The sequence below is a fragment of the Mobula hypostoma genome, chromosome 4 (genome assembly GCF_963921235.1).
Source record: "Mobula hypostoma chromosome 4, sMobHyp1.1, whole genome shotgun sequence".
In the NCBI taxonomy this organism is placed as follows: Eukaryota; Metazoa; Chordata; class Chondrichthyes; order Myliobatiformes; family Myliobatidae; genus Mobula; species Mobula hypostoma.
The window spans coordinates 149,469,995-149,493,412 of record NC_086100.1 but is presented as its reverse complement, the minus strand read 5'-3'; the positions used below and the strand labels follow the sequence as shown (position 1 = coordinate 149,493,412).

At 42.2% G+C, this 23,418-nt stretch overlaps 1 protein-coding gene across 7 annotated transcripts in view; it reads right to left on the bottom strand.

The window, feature by feature from the left end:
• Window positions 1-23,418, bottom strand: part of LOC134345667 (limbin-like) — a 313,316-nt gene that overhangs the window by 194,901 nt on the left and 94,997 nt on the right. For all 7 annotated transcript variants that reach the window (XR_010017745.1, XM_063046694.1, XM_063046692.1 and 4 more), the window contains one exon: window positions 19,450-19,625. Coding sequence is in view for 6 of the 7 variants with exons in the window: in XM_063046694.1 (XP_062902764.1) it covers window positions 19,450-19,625 (176 nt within the window). In the remaining variant the exon portion in view is untranslated. The remainder of the gene's footprint in view (window positions 1-19,449; window positions 19,626-23,418) is intronic.

Sequence of the window (23,418 nt, the reverse complement as noted above, 5' to 3'; positions counted from 1 at the left end):
AAGAAAAACTCAAGATTTTTTTTTCCTCTCCCTTCTTTATATCTGCTCAGTAGGAGTGTAGGGATGATAGTAGGATAGTCGAATGCTCCTCTTACGGAATGTGGAAAGGCAGGGAGACCACCGGTGTCCCTGATGACTACAACTGCAATAAGTGCATCCAGCTGCAGTTTCTGTTAAGAAGTTGCAGCTGGAACTGGATGAACTCCGGATTATTCGGATGGCTGAGGGGGTGATAGATAGGATATATGGAGATAGGACCAAGGTGCAGGACACATGAAAATGGGTGACAGTCAGGAAGGATGGGACCAAGGTGCAGGACACATGAAAATGGGTGACAGTCAGGAAGGATGGGACCAAGGTGTAGGACAGATGAAAATGGGTGACAGTCAGGAAGGGCAAAGGGGTTAAGGAGCCAGTGCAGAGTACCCCAGTGCCCATCCCCCTCAACAACAGGTATACCACTTTGGATACCATTGGAGGGGATGACCTAACAGAGAAAAGTCACAGTGGTCGGGTCTCTGGCACTGAGTCTGCCTGTGTGACTCAGAAGGGAAGGAGGGAGAAGAGGCACGCTGTGGTGATAGGGGATTTGTTAGTTGGTGGAACAGACAGAAGGTTCTGTAAGCAAGAACAAGATTCCTGGATGTTATGTTGCCTCCCAGGTCCCAGGGTCCAGGATAGCTCAGATCGAGTCCTCAGCATTCTTAAGTGGGAGGATGAACAGCCAGACGCTGTGGTCCATGTAGATACCAATAACATAGATTAGATGAATGACAAGGTTCTGCACAGGGATTTCCGTGAGTTAGGTGCTAATTTATAGGGCAGGACTTCCAGGGTTGTGATCTCAGGATTGCTACCTGTGCCACATGCTAGTGAGGCCAGAACTAGAAACCAGTTTCATCCATAGCTTAGGAGTTGGTATAGGAGGGAGGGCAGAAGAGTTTTGGATCTCTTTTGGTCTCTTTTCCAGGGAAGGTGGAACCTGCACAGAAGAGGTGGCTTGCACTTAAACTGGATAGGAACTAACATCCTCGCAGGAAGGCTCGTTCATGCTGCATGGCGGGGTTTAAACTAGAGTTGCAGTGGGTTGGGAAGCAGAGTACCAGAACAGTTTGTGAAAAGGTTGTGGAGGCAGATGTTAGTATGATCTCAAACAAAGTCACAAATCAAAAGGTTGAGCATAGGACGATTAGTATCCTGAGCTGGCTGCGTATATTTCCATGGAAGGGGTATCATAGGAAAGGCGGATAATAGTGCTGAAGATGGGTAGCTGGTTTACAAACAGAGGCAATGTGCAGTGAGGAGAGGATGTTGATAGGGCAAAATTGTAGTCAACAGGATGAGTTGCAATGTAAAAGGTTGACACAAGCAAAAAGAGTGATTACAAGACTGAGGGTGTTATATTTGAATGTGCGTAGTATACAGAATAAGGTAGATAATCTTGCAGCACAGTTGTAGATTGGCAGGTATGATGTTGTAGGCATCACTGAATCATGGCTAAAAGAAGATTATGACCGGGAGCTTAATATCCAAGGGTACACATAATATTGAAATGACAGGCCGGAAGGCTGGGTTGGTGGGGGGGTGGGTCCGCATTGCTCTGTTGGTAATAAATGAAATCAAATCATTAGAAAGAGGTGACATAGGGTCAGAAGGTGCTGAATCATTGTGGGGAGCGCGAAGGAACTGCAAAGGTGAAAAGGCCCTGATGGGAGTTGTATATAGACCCCCAAACAGTAGTAAAATCAGATTGGTGCCTACAAGATGGCATTTTAGAGCAGTTTGTGGTCGAGCCCACGAGGGGATCAGCTATTTTGGATTGGGTGTTGTGCAATGCACCATAATTGTTTAAATAGCTTAAGATAAAAGAACCCTAAAGGACAAATAATCATAAAATGATCCAATTCACCCTGAAATTTGAGAAGGAGAAGCTAAAGTTAGATGTATCAGTATTACAGTGGAGTAAAGGGAATTACAGAGGCATGAGAGAGAAGTTGGCCAAAACTGATTGGAAAAGAACACTGGCAGGGATGAGGGCAGAGCAGCAAAGGCTTGAATTTCTAGAAGCAATTCAGAAGACAGAGATGCCAAAGAGGAAGAAGTTTTCTAAAGGCAAGATGACACAATCATGGCTAACAAGAGAAGTCAAAACTGACATAAAATTCAAAGACAGGGCATATAATAGAGCAAAAATAGTGGGAAGTTAGAGAATTGGGAAGCTTTTAAAAACCAACAGAAGGCAACTCATTGGTTGGGACCGATTATTTTTACGTTATATGTCAATGATTTGGATGATGGAATTGATGGTTTTGTTGCAAAGTTTGCAGACGATATGAAGACAGGTGGAGGGGCAGGTAGTTTTGAGGAAGTAGAGAGGCTACAGAAGGACTTAGACAGATTAGGAGAATGGGCAAAGAAATGACAGATGGAATACAGTGTTGGAAAGTGTAATGGTCATGCACTTTGGTCGAAGAAATGAAAGTGTTGACTATTTTCTAAATGGAGAGAAAATACAAAACAGTGAGGTGCAAAGAGACTTGGGAGTCCTTGCGCAGGATTCCCTAAAAGTTAATTTGCAGGTTGGGTCTGTGGTGAGGAAAGCAATTGCAATGTTACAATTCATTTCAAGAGAACTAAAATATAAAAGCAAGGATACAATGTTGAGATTTTATAAAGCACTGGTGAGGCCTCACTTGGAGTATTGTGTGCAGTTTTGGGCCCTTTATTTAAGAAGGAATGTGTTGAAACTGGAGAGGGTTCAAAGGAGGTTCACAAAAATGATTCCAGGATTGAAAGACTTGTCACATGAAGAGCATTTGATGGCTCTGGGCCTGTATTCACTAGAATTCAGAAGAATGAGGGGTGACCTCTTTGAAGCCTACTGAATCATAAAAGGCCTTGATGAAGTGAATGTGGAGAGAATGTTTCCCATGGTGGGAGAGTCTAAGACCAGAGGTCATAGTCTCAGGGCAGAGGAGCATCCTTTTAGAACGAGAACGAGGCAGAATTTCTTTAGCCAGAGAGTGGTGGAACTGTGGAATTCTTTGCCACAGGCAGCTGTGGAAGCCAAAAGTTTATGTATATTTAAGGCAGAGGTTGATTCTTGAATAGTTAGGGTATGAAAGGTTACGAGGAGAAGACAGGAGACTGGGGCTGAGAGGAAAATTAGATCAGCCATGATGAAATGGTGGAGCAGATTTGATGGGCCAAATGGCCTAATTCTGCTCCTAAATTTATGATTTTATGGCCACAACAAGGAAGGAATGTAGGGAATGGATGAGGTCATATGGTGTCAGAGTGATCAGAGAGAGAAGGAGAAGATAAGTTCACGGAGGCATATAGAGATAGCAAGTGGGACCTGCATGATATCAGAAGAACTCCAGAAGTGAAGGGTTTTAAGGGCTGTTTGTACAACCAGACAAAAAGCTCTCCCATTTCACTTGGCACACAATCAGCACTGAAAGGCCACCTACCAGTCCTACTTTTGGCTGTTAAGTTTCTCAAGACTTGGAGGTTCCAGCCTTCAGCACCTAACCTCAGAGTAAATGCTTCAGCGATGCACAGTCCCAGTAAAACACATAATTATCGGAATCTGCCTGGGGAGTTGAGCTGATTATCTGTAACCCATCATAACTCTACTAAATTGCACCTAGGTGAGTTAGAGTTTCATTAGTTCTGGTTTGAAATTTTACATTTCTACATGACCCAAGCTTGAGTATCTTTTGGGAATATAATCAATCCCTTTCTCATCTATTCCTGCATTTCTCAGGATTCTCATTTGTGCTAACTGAACAAATCTGCTAAAAAAAAATTGCTTCTGTTGCATCTACTCTGAAGAGAGATTTTTGTTAAACTATTCTACCTACTCTCGGCTGAACTGTTCAAACAGGGATTGCTGGGGATGAAACACATAAAAAATGATGGAGGAACTCAGCAGTTCAGGCAGCATTTATGGAAATAAATACACAGTTGACATTTTTGGCCGAGGCCCCTCTTCAGGACTGGAAAGAAAGGGGGAAGATGCCAGAATAAAAAGTTGCGGGGGACAGGAAAGAGGATAACCTAGAAGATGATGGGTAAAGCTAGGTGGGTGCAGAAGGGGGTTGAAGTAAGAAGCTAGGAAGTGGTAGGTGGAAAAGGTAAAAGGCTGGAGAAGAAGGAATCTAACAGGAGAGGAGAGTGGACCATGGGAGAAAGAAAAGGAGGAAGGACACCAGTGGACGGTGATAGGCAGGTGAGAAGAAGAGGTGAAAGGCAAGAGTGGGGAATTTAAGAGAGAAGGGAGAGGGAAACAAATACTGGGACTTGGAGAAATTGATGTTTATGATATCGTTTTGGAGGCTACCTAGACAGAGTATGAGGTGCTGCTCCTCCAACCTGAGAGTTGGCTCATCGTGGCAAAAGAGGAGGCCACTGACAAACATGTCAGGACAGAAAAGGAGATATGAATTAAGGTGGATGGCCATTGAGGAATTTTGCTTTTGGAAGATGGAGTGGAGGTGCTCAACGAAGCAGACCCCCAATCTATGTTGGGTCTCGCCAACATAGAGGAGGTCGCATTGGAAGTACCGGACACAGTAGACAACCCCAACAGATTCACAGGTGAAGTGCAACCTCACCTGGAAGGATTGTTTGGGGCTCTGAATGGAGGTGATGATGCCTTATTCTAATTGTTGGAAGTTGCTTTGTCGTGATTGGTTAGTTTAGAAACTGCAGCTGCTTTACCCATTGGTTAGCTGCCTGGTGTCCAATTTCAAGTATCCTGGGTATATAGAGAGCACGTGTGGGAGGTTCGCTCTCTTCGTCTTTCAGGCAAGCAGCACACATAACCACTGGGAAGGTATGCTCTGTGCGTGCTTTTGACTTAGTATGTTTGTTGAATATTCAGCTTTGTAGTTTCTGTAACTTGGGGAACATGAATGTTTGGTTGAATTTTTACTATTTGTAAATAAATGATTAATATACCTATTCAAAGGGAGTGCTTTCTGTCTCACTTGCTGGATCCGCTAACCTCACTCAACATTACAGAGGGAGGAGGTGAATTGGTAGGTATAGCACTTCAGCCACTTCCAAGGATAAGTGACAGGAGGGAAATTAGTGGGGAGGGACGAATGAACAAGGGAATCACAAAAGGAGTGATCCCTGAGGAAAGCAGAGAGTAGTGGGGGTGAGTACAGATGTGTTTGGTGGAACGGTCCCGTTGAAGATGGTGGAAGTTGCGGAGAAAGATGCACTAGGGATGCTCTTACACTAGTAAATATTCCTGCCACCATACTTGTTCATAAGCAAGATCTGGCCAATCAGCCAGTGAATATTTATCACATGAGACTGTAACCTGCAACTCAATGGGTCAGGTAACTTTTGCAATGGCAAAGGAATGGCCTACACTGTGGGTCATAAAGCTGCATCTGAAGGTAAGTGATTCTGCTAGAAAGGTAGATTCTAATATACAGGTAACCTTTGTCATTCAAGGATACTACAATCCTTTGTGATTTTCTAAGCCATATTTCATTATAAGACCATAGAGCATAAATGTACTAAATGCACTTCAACGGTGTGTGCTGCTGTCTTGGTAGCTGAGAAGGCAATTTTAATTGACCTTTTATAGCATGAGCCAACCAATCACAGCATTGGAAATTCTCATCAGCAGTAATTCGACTGATATGCAGATGCACATTTGTCAGGTGACTGGTCCCATCTTTAAGAATGCTTGGAAATTCATCAACTTTGGCATTACAACACCATCGTAGCAGCGGCAACAACTATCATTTAGTTGCATACTTTGTGCCTTGAAACACCTCAAGACACTTTGCCACTGCATTATCAAACAAAATTTGAAAAAGATCTGTCAAGGCAAATTAGGAAAAGTAATCAAAGAGGAAGCTACCGAATACTCTAAATGCCGAGAGAAATACAAGGGATTAGAAAGCTTAGCCAGCTGACAATAGAAGGCCATTTGAGGTCATTTCATTTTCCTGAAGTCTGTAGTGCAACCAAAAGAGCTTCTGTTTTCTTGCAAGCTCCTATGGAATCCACAGACAAGTACTGCAACAAGAAACCAGTCCGTCCTAGACCAAACAGGATGCAAGCAGCTATTATGTAAGTTGTCCACATACCTATGAAAGAGAAACAAGTTAGCTTTGACACACAGAAGCCCGCATTGTCTTGACCTTCATCTCTGAAGTCAGTATACACAGAAACAGAAAACCATTGACTTGAAGTTACTGTACATCTAAAGCTGATGTTCTAAACTAGACTATTTCCAGACCATTACCTTGAAAAAAAATTACCAGGGTTTATTATTTGGAGTGCTTACAATGTGTATTGTATCACTTTACTGAATCCTGTATGAAAAATATTTAATTTAGAAGCAATTATGATGTAAACCATACAATGAAATGTTTATAGAAGACTGCAGCAAGAAGCAGTTTTCATACATCAAGATAACAAGGTTCGATATAGCAGTCACTAATGATATATTGAGCGGTGATGAGGAAGGCTTTATTGAATTATTGCTCTTGACCAGTTTGGCACATACTCCAGTAGTACTAAAATAACAATGAGCTCGCTTGGAAACAGTGAACCTGAAGAGAAAAGGGAGCATGCAGTTCACATTACGGGTCAAAGCACGGGGTTAGGGCTGTGCATCATTTAGTTCAGCCAAAGTCCCTGACGAAGGAGAGGAAAGGCCACATTAGTAATTGAGTGGAGTTCACAGTAAGCAGAAAATGCGTCAACAAGAAATTAATTAATACACAACTCTGTAATTTGTGGGTATTGCAGTCAGCAATTTTACTGAATGTCTGCTGTGCTTTGACTTCAACAAGCTGATGAGGATGTGCCTTGTGCCTTGTGCCTTGTAGGCTATCACGAAGCTAAATGAAATCAAGAAGTGGGTCACTTACTGTAAAATACCCAACTTTCGACCAGGGTTGCGCTATGTACACAATATGTGAATACAACCTCACTTTACTTCTTTGCCATACAATCATTACCTCATACAAAGTAATCAGTGTACAGTCCTTAATTCTTTTTTAAGCTTTAACTGGCATTCTTCTAAACTGGTGACTTACTGCTTTTGAATATGGTTTATTGATTAAGTGCTGTCTGTTCCACCTACCGTGTTCTCTGTGACCCTGACTGCAGTTTACATACCGCCAAAGGCAGATGTTAGGCGAGCACTGGTACTTATTGCCAGGTACTTCAATCAAGATTACTTGAAGAAATCTCTGCCCAGTTATCATCAACATGTCACCTGCAGCCCCAGGGGTCTCAACACACTTGACCACTGTTAAACTACTATCAGGAATGCCCACTGTTGAATACCTAGACCACATTTCGGGAAATGTGATCACCCGGCTGTTTTCCTCCTAAACGCATACAGGTACATGCTAAAAAGCAAGACTCCAGAGGTAAGGTAAGAAAGAGGGAGTCAGGGGAGGCAGACGACAGCTACAGGATTACTTCAAGTTGGTGAACTGGGCCACGTTCAATGACTCATCAGAGGATCTCAACAAGTACACTAGGGTTGTCATGGACTTTATAAAGTCAGTCGTGGATGGGAGTCTTCCTCAATCTGCTGAGGGCCCGATCAGTGGCATTTAAGTCTGGCAAAAAGAGGTCCAGATACCACCTCCAGAAAGCCATCTCACATGCAAAGTGACTCTTCTCAGGTTCTAAATATTTATTGTTTGTTTATTTATTTATTTAATTTCTTTATTTTTGCATTTGCACAGTTTGTTGTCTTTTGGACACTGGTTATCCACTGTTAGTGCGGTCGTACATTGATTCTATTATGGTTATTTTATTTATTAAGTATCCCATGAGAAAATGAGTCGCAGGTTGTATACGGTGACCTATATGTACTTTGATAAAAAACACTTACTTTGACTTTGCAATTTGTCATTGATTTTATTGTGTTTCTTTGTATTTATTGTGAATGCCCGCAAGAAAATGAATCTCAGGGTCATACGTGTTGACATATACAGTATGAACTTTGGCCTACGTTAGTTAAAAACTTCTCACAATTGCACATTTTGTTCCAATCATACAATCTTAATTGTTTAGTGTAATATCAGAAAATATTTATTCACGTTGATATTTCATTAAAATAATCTTTAAATTACTTTTCCTGAAATTCATTATCAGAAAGAAAAATTGTTCACTGGAAGTTATTTCCAATACCAAAGGACAGCAATCTCTTTAAAGAAAATGTAAGTTACTTTCTAGTGATTGTTTTGCTTGGTGACTTAGTTCAATAACTGTAAGCAATTATCATACTGCTAAACCCATAATGAAATGCAACATGGCAGCAATTCCATTAAGCATATTTTTAATATCAAATGCTATCTTCCCTTAAGCAATACATATATAGCAAAAGTAACACTCTAGCTTCCTCTTTTGATGGTTAAATTGTTATTTATATTTGCATCTGTATTCCAGATTATTATTTTGTTCGTTTACAAATTAAAATTACATCTTCTGAAAGGCTTTTTTGATGTTGCTAATTACATGAATTATAGAATTATAGATGTCAGAAGGGGTTAATGGTGAAATGTTTTCAGATGATGTCACTTTGTCAAAGCTTGAAAGAATGAATGCCTATTAATTCCTAAAACATAATTGCCCCCATTATAATAGAACTTAATTTCCTGTGTTAGGTGTATTATCTATGCAGGGTGCTTTGCCAGAGGATCACAACAGATAGCAGGAGTATTAAAAAGGTCACAGAATCCCCAAAGAAGATTGGAAATGCTGCCCTTTAGGATTCAGAAAAATAACAAGAATGGAAGAGAGAAAAAAAAGTATTTCGATTTATGCAGATCATGACAAACACTCCTGCTAGCTCAACCATAGAGCCACCATCGACAACATAGTCACTGCAAACCTGAACCCTATGCCCTGCCACAGAAATCAGAAAGCACTGGAAACCACTCAGCAGGTTAGCCATGTGTGAAGAGATTCATCATCAGAACCGGGAAAGAGAAAAAAAACAAATTAGATACATTACAAAGAGGGAGAGGGATATGCTGAAAGTATATCTCAATTGATGAGGGCTTGGATGAAATGTTCACATGTGGATGAAGCTGTCTGGATAGCCAGTTGATACTTACAGACAAAACAAAGAAACATGTAAAAGCTGTGAAATACAGCATTGCAGGAAATGCTGAAAACAGAATAAGCTATAACAGAGAAAATGAATACTGAATTAAGCAGCACGCACAAAACGCTGGAGAAACTCAGCAGGCCAGGCAGCATGGATGGGAAAGAATCAACATTTTTGGCTGAGACAAGCTACATCAGAACTAAGCACATCTGATGCAAGAAGTGCCTTACCTTAATTTGCTGGACTCAATACATATTTCAAGGACATGCCCTAATGGAAAACAGAAGATTGCTGTTCAGGTTTAAGTTGGGTCTCATTAAAACAGTGGAGAAGACCACAGACGGATGCATCAAAGTGAGTATAGGATAGAGCATTAAAGCATAGGTAACTGGAAGCCCAGAGGACTCCTACCAACTGAACTCAGCAGTTTTACAAAGCCTTCACCCAATCAGTGTTTAGTTTCTCCAATGCAGAAGAGGCCCAGTCGTGAATACCAAGTCCTAGTTGTGTCTGGCAGTGGAAACTCTAGATATCAAAAATTGGAAAGGATGATTCTTTGAGTTGGTGGGCTGCAATATGAGGAAAAGGGGTAATGTATTCTTAGTTTGTCTGCAAATGGGAGTGGGGGTGTCAGGTGAAGTGGTGCAGGAACTACATGTAATGAAATCAAAAAATGGATCACGCTATGCTTTGAGGGAAAATCTTGGTCCAGGAAGAAGGAAGGTACCCCTGTGAAAAGGATGATTGACAAAACAGAAACAACAGAGAACTAAGGAACTGGCGGAATGGAGCGCAGTTAGAAAGCAGAATGTAATGAAGTATAGTCAAGGGAACTGTGGGAATCTGTGGACTTATAATGGATGTTTACTACTAACATATACTCTGAGATGGATTGAGGAAGATCCAGAAAATGAACCACAGAGGCAAAATTCAAAAGGGCAAAGAATGTAGGACAGAAGAGGCTGCATTTAAATGTGCATAGAATTCGCAATAACGTGGACGAACACATGGCACAATTAGAGACTGGTCTGTATGATATTGTGGGCATCACTGAGTCATGGCCAAAAGAAAGCCATAGTTAGGAGCTTAACATCAAAGGATATACTTTGTATCGAAAGGATAGGCAGGAAGGCATAAGTGGTGGTGTGACTGTTGATAAGAGATGGAATAACATCTTTAGAAAGAGGTGACATAGGGTCAGAGAATGTTGAATCTCTGTGGGTGGAGCTAAGAAATTGCAAGGGTTGGTGTTGGATCACAAGAGGGGGAATTTATTGAAGCTTACGAGATGACTTTTTAGAGCAGCTTGTGCTTGAGCCTACTCAGGGAAAGGCCATCTTAGATTGAGTGTTGTGTAATAACCCAGATCTTCTTAGGGGGCTTAACGTAAAGGAACCTTTAGGAGAATGTGATCATAATATGATTGAATTCATAGTTCAATTTGAGAGGGAGAAGCATAACTCACATTTATCTGTATTGCAAATGGAATAAAGGGAATTGCAGAGGCATGAGAGAGGAGTTTGCCCAGGTGAATTGTAGGAGGACAATGGAAGAGCAGAGATGGCTGAAGTTTCGGAGAATAGGTCACAAGGCGCAGGACAGATATGTCCCCAGAGGAAGAAGTTCTTAAATGGCGGGGGTGGCAACTGTGGCTGACAAAGGAAGATAAGGACTAAATAAAAGCCGAGGAAAGGGAATATAAGGTAGCAAAAGTGAGTAGGAAGTTGGATGATAGGGAAGCTTTTAAAATCCAACAAAAGGCAACTAAAAAAGCTCAAAGAAGGGAAAAGATGAAAAATGAGGGTGACTGCCCATAATATAAAGCAGGATCCCAAAAGTTTTCTCAGTTATATAAAGAGTAAAAGGGAGGTGAGAGTTGATATTGGACAACTGGAAAATGATGCTGGTGAGGTAGTAATGGAGGACAAAGAAATGGCAGAAGAACTTAATGCAACACAGAAAATGCTGGAGGAACTCAGCAGGCCAGGCAGCATCTATGGAAAAAAGTACAGTCAACTTTTCAGGCTGAGACCCTTCAGCAGAACCTTTTTTCCATAGATACTGCCTGGCCTGCTGAGTTCCTCAGCATTTTTGTGTGTTGCTTGGATTTCCAGCATCTGCAAATTTTCCCTTGTTTGTGAGATGAACTTAATGGGTACTTTGCATCTGTCTTCACTGCGGAAGACACAAGCAATGTACCAAAGGTCCGTGAGTGTCAGGAAGCAGGAGTGAGTGCCATTGCTATTACAAAGGAAAAAAGTGCTAGGCAAACTCAAAGGTCTTAAGGTGGATAAGCCACCTGGGCCAGATGGACTATAACCCAGAGTACTAAGAGAGGTTGCTGAAGAGATAACGGATGCATTGGTCATGAAATTTCAAGAATCATTTGATTATGGCATGGTCCCAGAGGACTAGGCGGTTGCAAATGTCACTCCACTCGTTAAGAATGGAGGAAGGCAAAAGAAAGGAAATTATACGTCAGTTAGCCTAACCTCAGTGGTTGGGAAAGTGATGGAGTCTATTATTAAGGATGAAGTTGAGGTACTTGGAGACTAATGATAAAAAATGTCAAAATCAACATGGTTTCTGTGAAAGGAAATCTGGTCTAACAAATCTGTTAGAATTCTTCGAAGAAGTAACAAGCAAGGTGGACAAAGGAGAGGTAGAGAATGTCATTTACAGGTACTTGGATTTTCAGAAGGCATTTGACAAGGTGCCACACATGAAGCTGCTTAACAAGATGAAATCCTATGGTGTTACACGAAAGATACTGGCATGGATAGCGGAATGGCTAACAGACAGGAGGCAGCGAGTGGGAATAAATGGGGCCTTTTCTGGTTGGCTGCCGGCGACTAGTGGTGTTCAAGGGTCAGTATTGGGACCGCTACTTTTCACGTTGTTTGTCAGTGATTTAGATAATGGAATTGATGACTTTGTGGCAAAGTTTGTGGATCATACGAAGATAGGTGGAGGGGTAGGTAGTGCTGAGGAAGCAATGTGATCGCAGCAAGACTTAGACAAATTGGAAGAATGGGCAAAAAAAGTGGCAGATGGAATAGAGTTTTGGGAAATGTACGATAATGCATTTTGGTAAAAGGAACAATAGTGCAGGCTATTATCTAAATGGGGGAGAAGGTTCAAACATCAGAGGTGCAGAGGGACTTAGGAGTCCTCGTGCAAGACTCCCAGAAGGTTAATTTAAAGGTTGAGTCTGTGGTAAAGCAGGCAAATGCAATGTTAGCATTTATTTCAAGGGGAATTGAATATAAAAGCAAGGAGATAATGTTGAGCCTTTATAAGACACTAGTCAGGCTGCACATAGAGCATTGTCAACAGTTTTGGGCCCCAAATCTCCGATGTCATTGGAGGGTCCAGAGGAAGTTCACAAGGATTATTCCGGGAATGAGGGGATTAACATATGAGGAGCATTGGCAGCTTTGGGCCTGTACTCACTGGAATTTAGAAGAATGGGGGGGGGATCTCATTAAAACATACCCAATGTTGAAAGGACTAGATAGGATGGATTTGGAGAGGCTGTTTCCTATGGTGGGGGTATCTAGAACTAGAGGGCACAGCCTCAAAATTGAGGAGCGACCCTTTGGAACAGAGGTAAGGAGGAATGTTTTTAGCCAAAGAGTAGTAAATCAGTGGAATGTTCTGCCACAGACTGCGGTGGAGGCCAATTCTGTGAGTATATATGAGGCAGAAGTTAATTGTTTCCTGATCGGCCAGGGCATCAAAGGATCAAAGGATATGGTGAGAAAGCAGGTGTATGGGGTTGAGTGGGATCTGGGATCAGCCATGATGGAATAGCAGAGCAGACTTGATGGGATGAACGGCCTAATTCTACTACCATGTCTTATGAAGAATGGGAGATGGTGATTTTCAGGCCTTTGAGAAGATGCTGCTGCACATGAGGGCTGATAAGCAAGATAAGAGCTTATGGTATTACAGAACAGATGCTAGCGTGGTCGTAAGATCAGCTAACTGGAAGAAAGCAAAGATTGTGAATAAATGGGGCTTTTTCTGGCCGGCTGCCAGTGAATAGTGGTGCTTTGCAGGGCTTAGTGCTGGGACTGCTACTTTCCACATTATGTTGATGAGTTGAATGACAGAATTGAAGGCTTTTTGGCCAACTTTCTAATTATACGAAGATAGGTGGAGGGGCAAATAGTGTTGAGAAAGCAGGGACATAGACAGAAAAAAAGATTGGGCAAAGAAGTGGCAAATGGAATAGAGTGAAAGGACAAAGTATGGTCACGAACTTTAGTAGAAAGAATAAAGGCACTGACTATACTTTTAGAGGGGGAGCAAATTCAGAAATCAGGTGCAAAGACACTTGGGTGTCCTAGTTCAGGATTCCCTAAAGGTTAACTTACAGGTTGCATCAGTAATAAGGAAAGCAAATGTAATGATAGGTGTCACTTCGAGAAGACTTGAATATAAAAGCAAGGATGTAATGCTGAAGCTTTATAAGACATTGGTCAGACTGTACTTAAGAGTATTGTGAGCAGTTTTGAGTCCCTTATCTAAGAAAGAATGTACTAGCATTGGAGAGGGTCCAGAGGAAGTTTACAAGAATGATTCCAGGAATTAAAGGGTTAACATAAGTGAAGCATTTGATGGATCTGGGCCTGTGCTAGCTGGAGTTTAGAAAAATGGTTGGGGGGAATTTACCGAAAGGTATAGTTAGAGGATGTGGAGACGATGTTTCCAATAGTGGGGCTGTCTAGGACCAGAGGGCACAGCCTCAGAATACAAGGTTGTCCCTTTGAAGCAGAGAGGAGAAGGAATTTCTTTAGCTAGAGGGTGGTGTATCTGCGGAGGCCAAGTCATTGGGTACATTTGATACAGAGGTTGATAGGTTATTTATTAGGAAACATGTCTAAGGTTAGGGGGGAAAGGTGGGAAAATGAGGTTGAGAGGAAAGTAAATCAACCCTAATTAAGTGGAGAAGACAATGACTCGAGTGGCTTAATTCTGCTCCTACATCTTATGGTCTTATATATATAGGGACAAGATATTAAGAGAAAGTGAAAAATAGAGGTAGAAGTAATTTTTTTTTGGAATTCTAAACGCAAGAAGCAGCACTGATAAAGTCATTAGCCTACTGAAAAAAGCCGAGAAAGATGGACTCAGTAGGACTGTTCAGATCCCATATGCATAGCTGGAGCTCCCGTGAGTTTTATTTGAATTGAAGAAAGTTAAGTGGAGGTGAAGAAGCCATCCAACGTGAGGACAAGTTCAGCCAGGTGCATTGGTGGAGGCCCCTCTTCAGGAAGGATGCAGACGTCACTCAGACTGCCCTGGTGTCAGATAGAGATATTGCTGGGTCTTACATTATCTGTAAAAAGGAGCCAGTTAAAACCAATTAAAGGAGGAGGTATCAAAAGTGTCCAGAGGGGAGAGAAGATGTAGTCTAAAGGAAGGCCACTTCCCCACCCCCACTTTCCTATCTAATTGTCGATTCCTTTACACTTCAAATCGGAACTCCAACAGGAGCAGGAAAACTATAAAGCGAGATCTGCACACATGCCGATTATTATGTGTGAGGTCTAGGAAACCTCTCTCAAAGGAGCAAGAACTTCACATCAACATTAATATGAAGATTGAACCTTGTCCCTATTGTCTCTCATTGAATATACCCAATCTGAATTGTAAAATGAGTGCTCATGACTGTTAAGCAGCTGTTCAATGTAGAATTGAGTCAGAGAATACAATGTAATGATTTTTATTATAGCAGCACGATTTAATTTTAATGAGGGAGATAGGAGAAGATTGCCCAGAGGCATGAAGCAAGGGGATCAAATCATAAAAAATGACAGCTAAGTACGAAGAGTGAAGTGGCAGAGAATGATAGGTATAATTATCTCCATTCTTTCCAATAATTCCATCACTTTAGGCAGTTTAACAACAGAGTCCAGCGCTAGATTATTTCCTCCTCAGTATGAAAAACAAAAAAGAATCTGCTTTAAAATTTACTTATTCTCCTCAACAACCTTGTCTAACCTACAGCTAGAATGAGGCACATCGCTTACAGCCGCAGAGAATGATCCTCTGACGTTGCTAGTGGATGGACAGAATTAATTATATCACTGGTAGTGAGGAACATACAGACCATAGGAACGTCACAGTTTTCCTAGCAAAGATCTTTTTGAGAAGAAATAGGTGGTTCAGTTGCGCTATTTTTATGCACCACACAAGCAAGTTAATTTTAGAAAGTCGTTTGATTCTACACCAATTTCTCCTGCTCGAACTTTACTTGTATCACTGTCCTGTTCCAGACTGAAGCACAAACGAGTTATCTGTCTCCAGACAGTACCATTCTGTAACAGCCTACAAGATAAATTAGCCTTTCAGAAGAAAGCTTATGTCCCTGTTCAGCAACTCTCCCAAGGCTACCAACAATTAGAAGCTGGTTAAGGGATGATTGACCACAAATCGATGTTGCTACTGTGATGAGCAGAGTTGTCAGGGGAACTGAGTTCTTGGGAAATTACTTCTTGGCTGCATGCTACTTCTTTGTCCATAATCTAAACTAGGTTTACTCAATGCATTTCAAATTATTCTTGAAGCCAAGAATAAGACAGAAGCTAAGCCTCAGCTAAAAGGATTCTCAAACTATTTAATTTTAAGTTTTGCATCTGGGGTTTAGAGGGTAAACAGCTTCAAGCTCCTTGGCATCCACATCACTGAGGACCTCACGTGGTCTGTACACACAAGCTGTGTGGTGCAAAAGGCACAACAGCGCCCCTTGCACCTCATACAGTTGAGGACGTATGGTATGGGCCCCCAAATCCTAAGGACTTTCTACAGGGGCACAATCGAGAGCATCCTGACTGACTGCACCAACTGCCTGGTATGGGAACTGAACCACCTTTAATTGCAGGATTCCACAGAGAGTAGTGCAGACAGCCCAGCGCAGCTGCAGTTGTGAATTTCCCATGATTCAGGACATTTACAGAGACAGGTGTGTTAAAAGGGCCCGTAGGATCACTGGGGACCCAAGTCATCCCATCCACAATCTATTCCAGCTGCTACCATCCAGAAAGCGGTACCACAGCATAAAAGCCAGGACCAACAGGCTCCGGGACAGCTTCTTCCACCAGGCCATCAGACTGATTAACTCATGCTGATTTGAGTGTATTTCTATGTTACACTGACTGTTCTGTTTATTAGAAATTACTAAGATTGCACATTACACATTTAGACGGAGATGTAACGTAAACATTTTTACTCCTCATGTATGTAAAGGATGTAAGAAATAAAGTCAATTTATTCATTCATTCTGAAAAAAAACTCAAATGGGATTGATGGACCAAGAAGTCTGCTACGTGTGATCAGCACAAATCGTCATCGTAGACCATAAGACCCTCAACCCTATTCTCCTGCCTCGCCCCCATAATCTTTGAAGCCCTTATTAATCAAGAACCTATTAACCTCTGCTTTAAATGTACCCATTGACTTGGCCTCTGCAGCAGTCTGTGGCAATGAATTAAACAGATTCACCACCATCGCGCTGAAGAAATTCAGCCTCATCTCTGTTTTACAGGGATATCCTTGATTCTGAGGCTGTGTCCTCTGGTCCTAGATTCCCCAACTCCTCTCTACATTACCACTATTTAAGCGTTTTATGTGCGAGATGAACTCCTTGGATAAAGCGGCAAGAACTGCACAACAACTTCAGTAATTAAACTGGAACCACATCCATACTGCTTCTCAACAAATGTATCTAATCTGAATTGAAAATGCAACACACGTGCCGATGTGAGCTGTTCAATGCAGAGATGAGCCAGAAAATACGATTTAGTTGTCATCATTGGACAGCACAAATTAATTTGTTCAAACGTCTAGCAAAAACAACTATTCATGACTAAGGTTTAAAGTACATCCTGCTCTGCTATCCACCCAAGTGAATTAATAAGGTGACTCACAAAATTCCATTACAGGTTCTTAAAGACTGTCTTAGTTATCACAGCTTTGAAGACTGTTTACTAAACATGCCAAATCTTTTCTTCCAATTCCTGCAGATTGATTACTTTTTTGAAATGTCACTAAAGCAGATGATCTATCCTAAATAACATTGCTGCTTAATTTTTCAGAAGGCCTTTTTTTTAAATATGCGAAGAGATTTTCCATGGGATCTCTATTTATGGGACGATACAAGAGATTTCAACAAGACCAACTTACTTTTTTTCTCATATCCAACACCTGCGGGTTTATCTAGCGCAGGGGTCCCCAACCTTTTTCGCACTGCGGACCGGTTTCATATTGACAATATTCTTGCGGACCGGCCAACCGGGGGTGGGGGTTGCCAACGGACAGGAGTAGCAGTCAAATACACTGGGTTTACCCCGAGAAAGACTACAATGACCATGAAGCCTTGCGCGGGCACCAGTACGCATGCGTACCTTGCGCATGCGTGTACAATTTTTTTTCCGCAAATCGTTTTTGGCGATTCTTTTTGGTGGGGGGGGTGGGGGGTGTTAATCACGACCGGAATACAGATGATAATTAGCTAATACACTCAATTTCATTTCTAAAAGGGTTTATCTAACGAATTTAATATTAAACACACAGCGCATATTTTCCTCGCATGAATATAGTGATAAGTCAATTATTAGGGGAGGACAGGGGAGCTTAAAGTAAATGTTGAACAAACTTCCAGTAGAAGTGGTCGAGGCAGGTTCGATATTATCATTTAAAGAAAAATTGGATGGGTATATGGACAGGAAAGGAATGGAGAGTTATGGGCTGAGTGCAGGTCGGTGGGACTAGGTGAGAGTAGCGTTCAGCACGGACTAGAAGGGCAGAGGTGGCCTGTTTCCATGCTGCAGTTGTTATATAGTTATATAAGTCAATGACATCATAACATTTTAAGTATCGTTTGGATATTAAACACATATTTTCCCCGTATGAACGTATAAAATCATTGCAACACACCAATATCGCTGAAACAGTGGGAGCCCTGTGATTGTTTTCCTGCAACAAGACAGGCCCATCGAGGGGTGACGAGAGACAGCGATACTCGAACGGGGTTCCTTATGTCCAGTCTATTCCGCAATTAAGTTTTCGTTGCATTCATTGCAGAGACACATTGGAAATGGAAGCAACGTTTTCAGTGCTTCCATGGCTATCTCAGGATATTCAGCCTTGACTTTGATCCGGAATGCTAGCAGAGATGTTATGTCAAACATACTTTTCAGCCTGCCGTCATTTGCAAGCTCGAGGAGCTGATCTTCTTCCCGCGCTGAAATGGATGACGCACGGGTAATGGCCTTGCATGCGTAATGGTTCAACAGTGGGCGTGACAGGGAATGAGGAAAGGTGCAGCTGACTCCTATCGCCAAATCATATCGTTTCCTCGCGGCCCAGTAGTGCATGCTCTGCGGCCCGGTATCAGTCTGCGGCCCGGTGGTTGGGGACCGCTGATCTAGCGGTAGTAAGAACCAGCCTGTGTGCAGATCAACAACAATTGCCCTCCTAAACCTCTGACATCTTTCATCGGAAGTAAAAGCTCTGCTGGCACATAGGAATACCTTCTCCCCTAAGTCACAAGGACACTGGCAGTGAAATAAGTTACTATCACTGGATCAAAATCCAAGAATTTCCTGTCCTTCACCTCAGACAAGAAAGGTGGGCAGTAAGGGCTGACCATGCCTGTAATCCATATTCCACATTCCATTTCTTTTAATAAATGGTAATAAAACAGATTATCCACATCAATATCACCCTGTGCTTGAGATACTTAATTATCCATAACGTGTATTAGAACATGCTGAAATGACAGATGCATGTAATTTCTCTCCTCTAAATCAGCAGTCTTTTTTCTCAGAGGTTATTCACTTAATGTTCGCCACCTCTAACAAAGATTCTGACATTCATCGAACTGAGAGGCTAGTAAGATAGAATTTTGGTTGCTCTGGGTTGCTGTTGCTTAGCTCTGTTCCTTAATGTGACCATTCCAAAACTAATCTTCTAATTAAAGATTTCCTGCAGAGTATACTGTGTACAGCCCGAATTAATGCACTATAACAATTCCACCCCTCCATCCAACAAAAGCAAAAGCAAAATGGTACACATGTTGGAAATCTGAAATGAATATAGATAATTCTGGAAATATTCAGCAGGTCAGCCAGCATCTGTGGAGAAGGATACAGGGTTAACATCTCAAGTCAATGTCATTTCATCTAAAACATTTTAAGCGTGCCCTCTGCATGGTTCTGGACTGAACAAATTCATTCAAATAGAGCCTGTTGCGCTGAAATCTGGAAAATAGATAGGATGAATCTTTAATGGACAGTGCTTTTATAAATTTATAGTCAGTGACTACAATGTCTTACTTTTTTACCAGTCTGATGAAGTCGGCAATGTGCAGAGCGGCTGTGTTCAGCAGATACCTTCTGTTGTCAACACTGCGTTGTATTCTTTTCGCTAGATCTCTCTTAATAGCTAGACTCTCTTCAAGCAGTTTTCTCTGGAATGCCAGCTGATGGTCCATCAGCATCTCCAGCTGAAACTATAAAAAGTGAACAAGATTCACTACCAACACAAATTCAGCAGGTCAGGCAGCACCTATTAGGTCTCCCCTCAGTCTCCAAAACAACCAGGCTCTTAATAATAATAATAATAATAAATGTATTAATCCCTAGTGGGAGAAATTCTTTCATTACAGCAGCAAGATTTAAAAAACACACTTAGCAGTGTGCAGATTTAACTAATAATAACAACACACATAACAATAATGTACCAATGTGCAATACTGTGCAATAATAATGTACAAAATAATAAAGCAGAGACTGTTGTACTATGATGTGTGTTCACCTGTTGCACAGAGATGAGCTGTTGTATCTGCTTATTGCATTTGTTAGGAAAGATTTTCTGTAACGATGCTTATGACAGCAGAGCTGAATGAGTCTGCTGGAAAAGGTGCTCTGCTGCTTGTTCCATCGGTTATGGAGATGATGTGCCAGATTGTCCATAATGGATAACAGTTTGTTTAATGACCTCCACTCCACCACTAACTCAAGAGAGTCCGGATTGTAGCCAAGGATGGATCCAGCCTTTTTGATAAGTTTACTTAGACTTCTTGCATCACCAGCACTGATGCTACTTCCACAACATAAAGCTGCAAAGAAGACTGCACTCGCTACAACAGACTGGTAAAAGATCTCCAACATCCTGCTGCACACATTGAAGGATCTCAGCTTCTTTAGAAAATGGAGTCTGTTTATCCCCTTCTTGTAAACAGCCTTGGTGTTTATTTATTATTCACTGAGTTACTGTGTGGACTAGGACCTTCCAACCCTTCGAGCCAGGCTACCCAGCACCCCTGTTATAACCTCAGCCTAAACACAGGACAATTTACAATGACCACTAACCTACTAACCAGTATATCTTTGGACTGTAGGTAGAAACTGGAGCAGTCCGAGAAAAGCCAATGCATTCAGACTCCTTACGGAATTTAACTCCGAACTCTGGCGCCCCAAGTTGTAATAACCACTACGCTACTGTGGATAGGGCGGAGCAATAAAGACAAATCTTCAACTTCTTGTGATATCTCAGACCTCCTAATCCAGGAAATATCCTGATAAACAACCTAAAAAGCCTTTCCTAAACTTCCACATTTTTCCTGTAATGGTTGGCCAGAAACACACACAATACACCAAGTGTGGCCAAACCAGTCTTACGTATCTGCAAGTATAATCATCCCATGCTGTGGAAAAAATATTGGAGCAGAAAGGCACCCCATAAAGGGAAGTGCCCGAAGAAATTTTAGGAATAATGTTTAACAATCTGGAACTGGCTTTTCTAGCATTTTACCTAGGGAGCAAACATTTTTCAATGCAAACCATGAAAACAGCCTTACTTTGATGCTTAGGTCTTTCCGTATAGGACAACTTATGCTCATATTAAATCAGCAACAGTACAACCAGATTTGCAACCTCAAAAACATTTATGCCATTGAGATAAAAACAGACAGTGCTGGAAATAATAAATTGTAGGTTTTCACAAATGAAATGACCTGAGGTATTTTATGTTTAAGAAAAACTGTAACAACTATTTTATTGTACTACTAAACCTAAACAGAAAGCGCGGTAACTGAAGTTCATGTAATTACATCATCATGTCAGACCAGCCACTTCAAGTGAACCCCAACGCAATGTTGGTAGTTGTCAATTATGTACATTTCCACCAGTTACATTACCCTACACAGGCCTCCCCTGACTTCACTAACACCATCATTGTCAGCCTATCTGGAGCTCGGGTGCACCGCCCAGCTCGGGTCCTATGTTCATGGGTGGAAGAAGTGGTGGTGTCTCTGACTCATTCTGAGGTGTGCTGACAGGCTTATGGTCATATTGTGACAGGGGCATGGCAGCGGAATTCCCTAAATCTTGGTGGGCCAGTTTAAGACGATCTACCGAAACACATTCACGCTTACTCCTCCTATCTATGATCAAAGTCTTTTCTCTCCATTCCAGGCTGCGGAACGGGCTATCGTAAGGGAGCCCAAGGGACTGTCGGTATGCATCATGGCAGAAAACAAATGAGGAGGAATGTAAGTCAACAGGAACCCAAGAGTGCAGTATGGCATGAATTGGATTTACTGAGGAGCGTGGAACGCTGTTGAGAGGTCGTGGCATGGGGAATAAAATCACCAGGCACTCATAATGGCTGCCTGTATACCAACTCAGCTGCGGATCCTCTCTCTTTTGGAACTATTTTGAGCCCCAGCAGGACCCACAGGAGACAATCATGCCAACACTCATCTGTCAGGGAAGACCTCAGTGCAGCCTTTAAGAAACGGGGAAACCACTCATTCGCACAGGCCATTGGACTGCAGGTGATACGCCACGGTGTGATGTAGCCTAACGCTGAAGTTTTAGGCCATCGCAGCCCAGAGGTCTGATATGAATAAGGATCGTGGTCAGAGGAAATATCAGATGGGGTGCCAAACTGAGCAACCATGGTAATGAGGTGTGTGAAACTGTGGGAGCGGGGAAGAGGCATGAACAAGGTCCAAATTGACACGGTCAAACTGTCGCTCAGGGACCTGAAAAGGTACCAATAGTGCCTGAACACGACAACTAATTTTTGCCTGCTGGCTCTCCACACAGGCTGCAGTCCAGTCGTGCACGTCTTTTCTAAGGCCATGCGACACAAATTTTAGTGCGACATGTTTCCATGAGGCCATCTGGCCTGGACGCAGGAGTCCATGTATAGAGTCAAAAACAGTCCTTGACTGGGGGGGGGGGCGTGAGAGTGACTTATTGAGACATCACACAGGAGAGAAACCCCAGCTTCCCCAAATTAAAAGTCAGAAAACCACAGGCCCCTGACACCTGTTTGGTAAGCCTGGACCTCTAGGTTAGTAGCTTCGTTCGCTGCCATAGTCAACCCCTGTGTGTAGGTCCTCAATGGCTGTCCGTGAGAGGCAATCAGCCACAGCATTACTTTTCCCCTTGGTATGTTGTACATCAGTTGTGAACTCTGATATGTAGGCCAGGTGACGTTGCTACTGTGCTGAACAAGGGTCTTATATTTTGGCCATCGCGTGCACGAGGGGCTTGTAATCAACAAACACTGTGAAATGGCAACCCTCGAGAAGAAAACAAAAATGATGGACAGCTAGATAGAGACAAAGAAGCTCACAGTCAAAAGTGCTGCACTTCATTTCAGGGAAGGGAGCTGCCTGCTGAAGGTGGAAAGCGGCTGTCACAAGCCTCTGACCGACTGTTCATGCACAGCACACACAACATAGTCTGAAGCGACAGTAGTAATGGCTATAGGTGTGCTGGGGAGTGGGTGCGCCTGTACCATCACATTAGAAAGAGCTTGTTTGGTGTCATCATATGCTCTGGTCATGTTCGCTAACCAGTCAAACATGTAATTAGGGGTACTGCCTTTAAACGTCCTATACAGGGGAAGCGTAATTTCAGTAGTTCGCAGAACAAAGTGATGATAGAAATTCACCATGCCTAAAAACTCTTGCAGTTTTTTTTGTAGTGCAGAACAGTAGGAATTCCATAAGTATAGCGACTTTTGATGGGAGGGGTTTTGCATCTTCTGCAGAGATGCGGTGGCCAAGAAATTTAATGGTTGATAACCCAAACTTGCATTTAGCAAGGTTATTAATCAACTTGTGTTGACTTCAGCGCTTGTAAAGTGTGTGGAGATGAGATACATGTTCGAATTTGGGTGCACTCGTGACAAGTATGTCATCAAGGTAAACAAAAAGAAAGTCCAAATCTTTTAATATAGAGTCCATCAGCCGTTGAAAAGTCTGTGCTGCATTTTTCAGCCCAAAT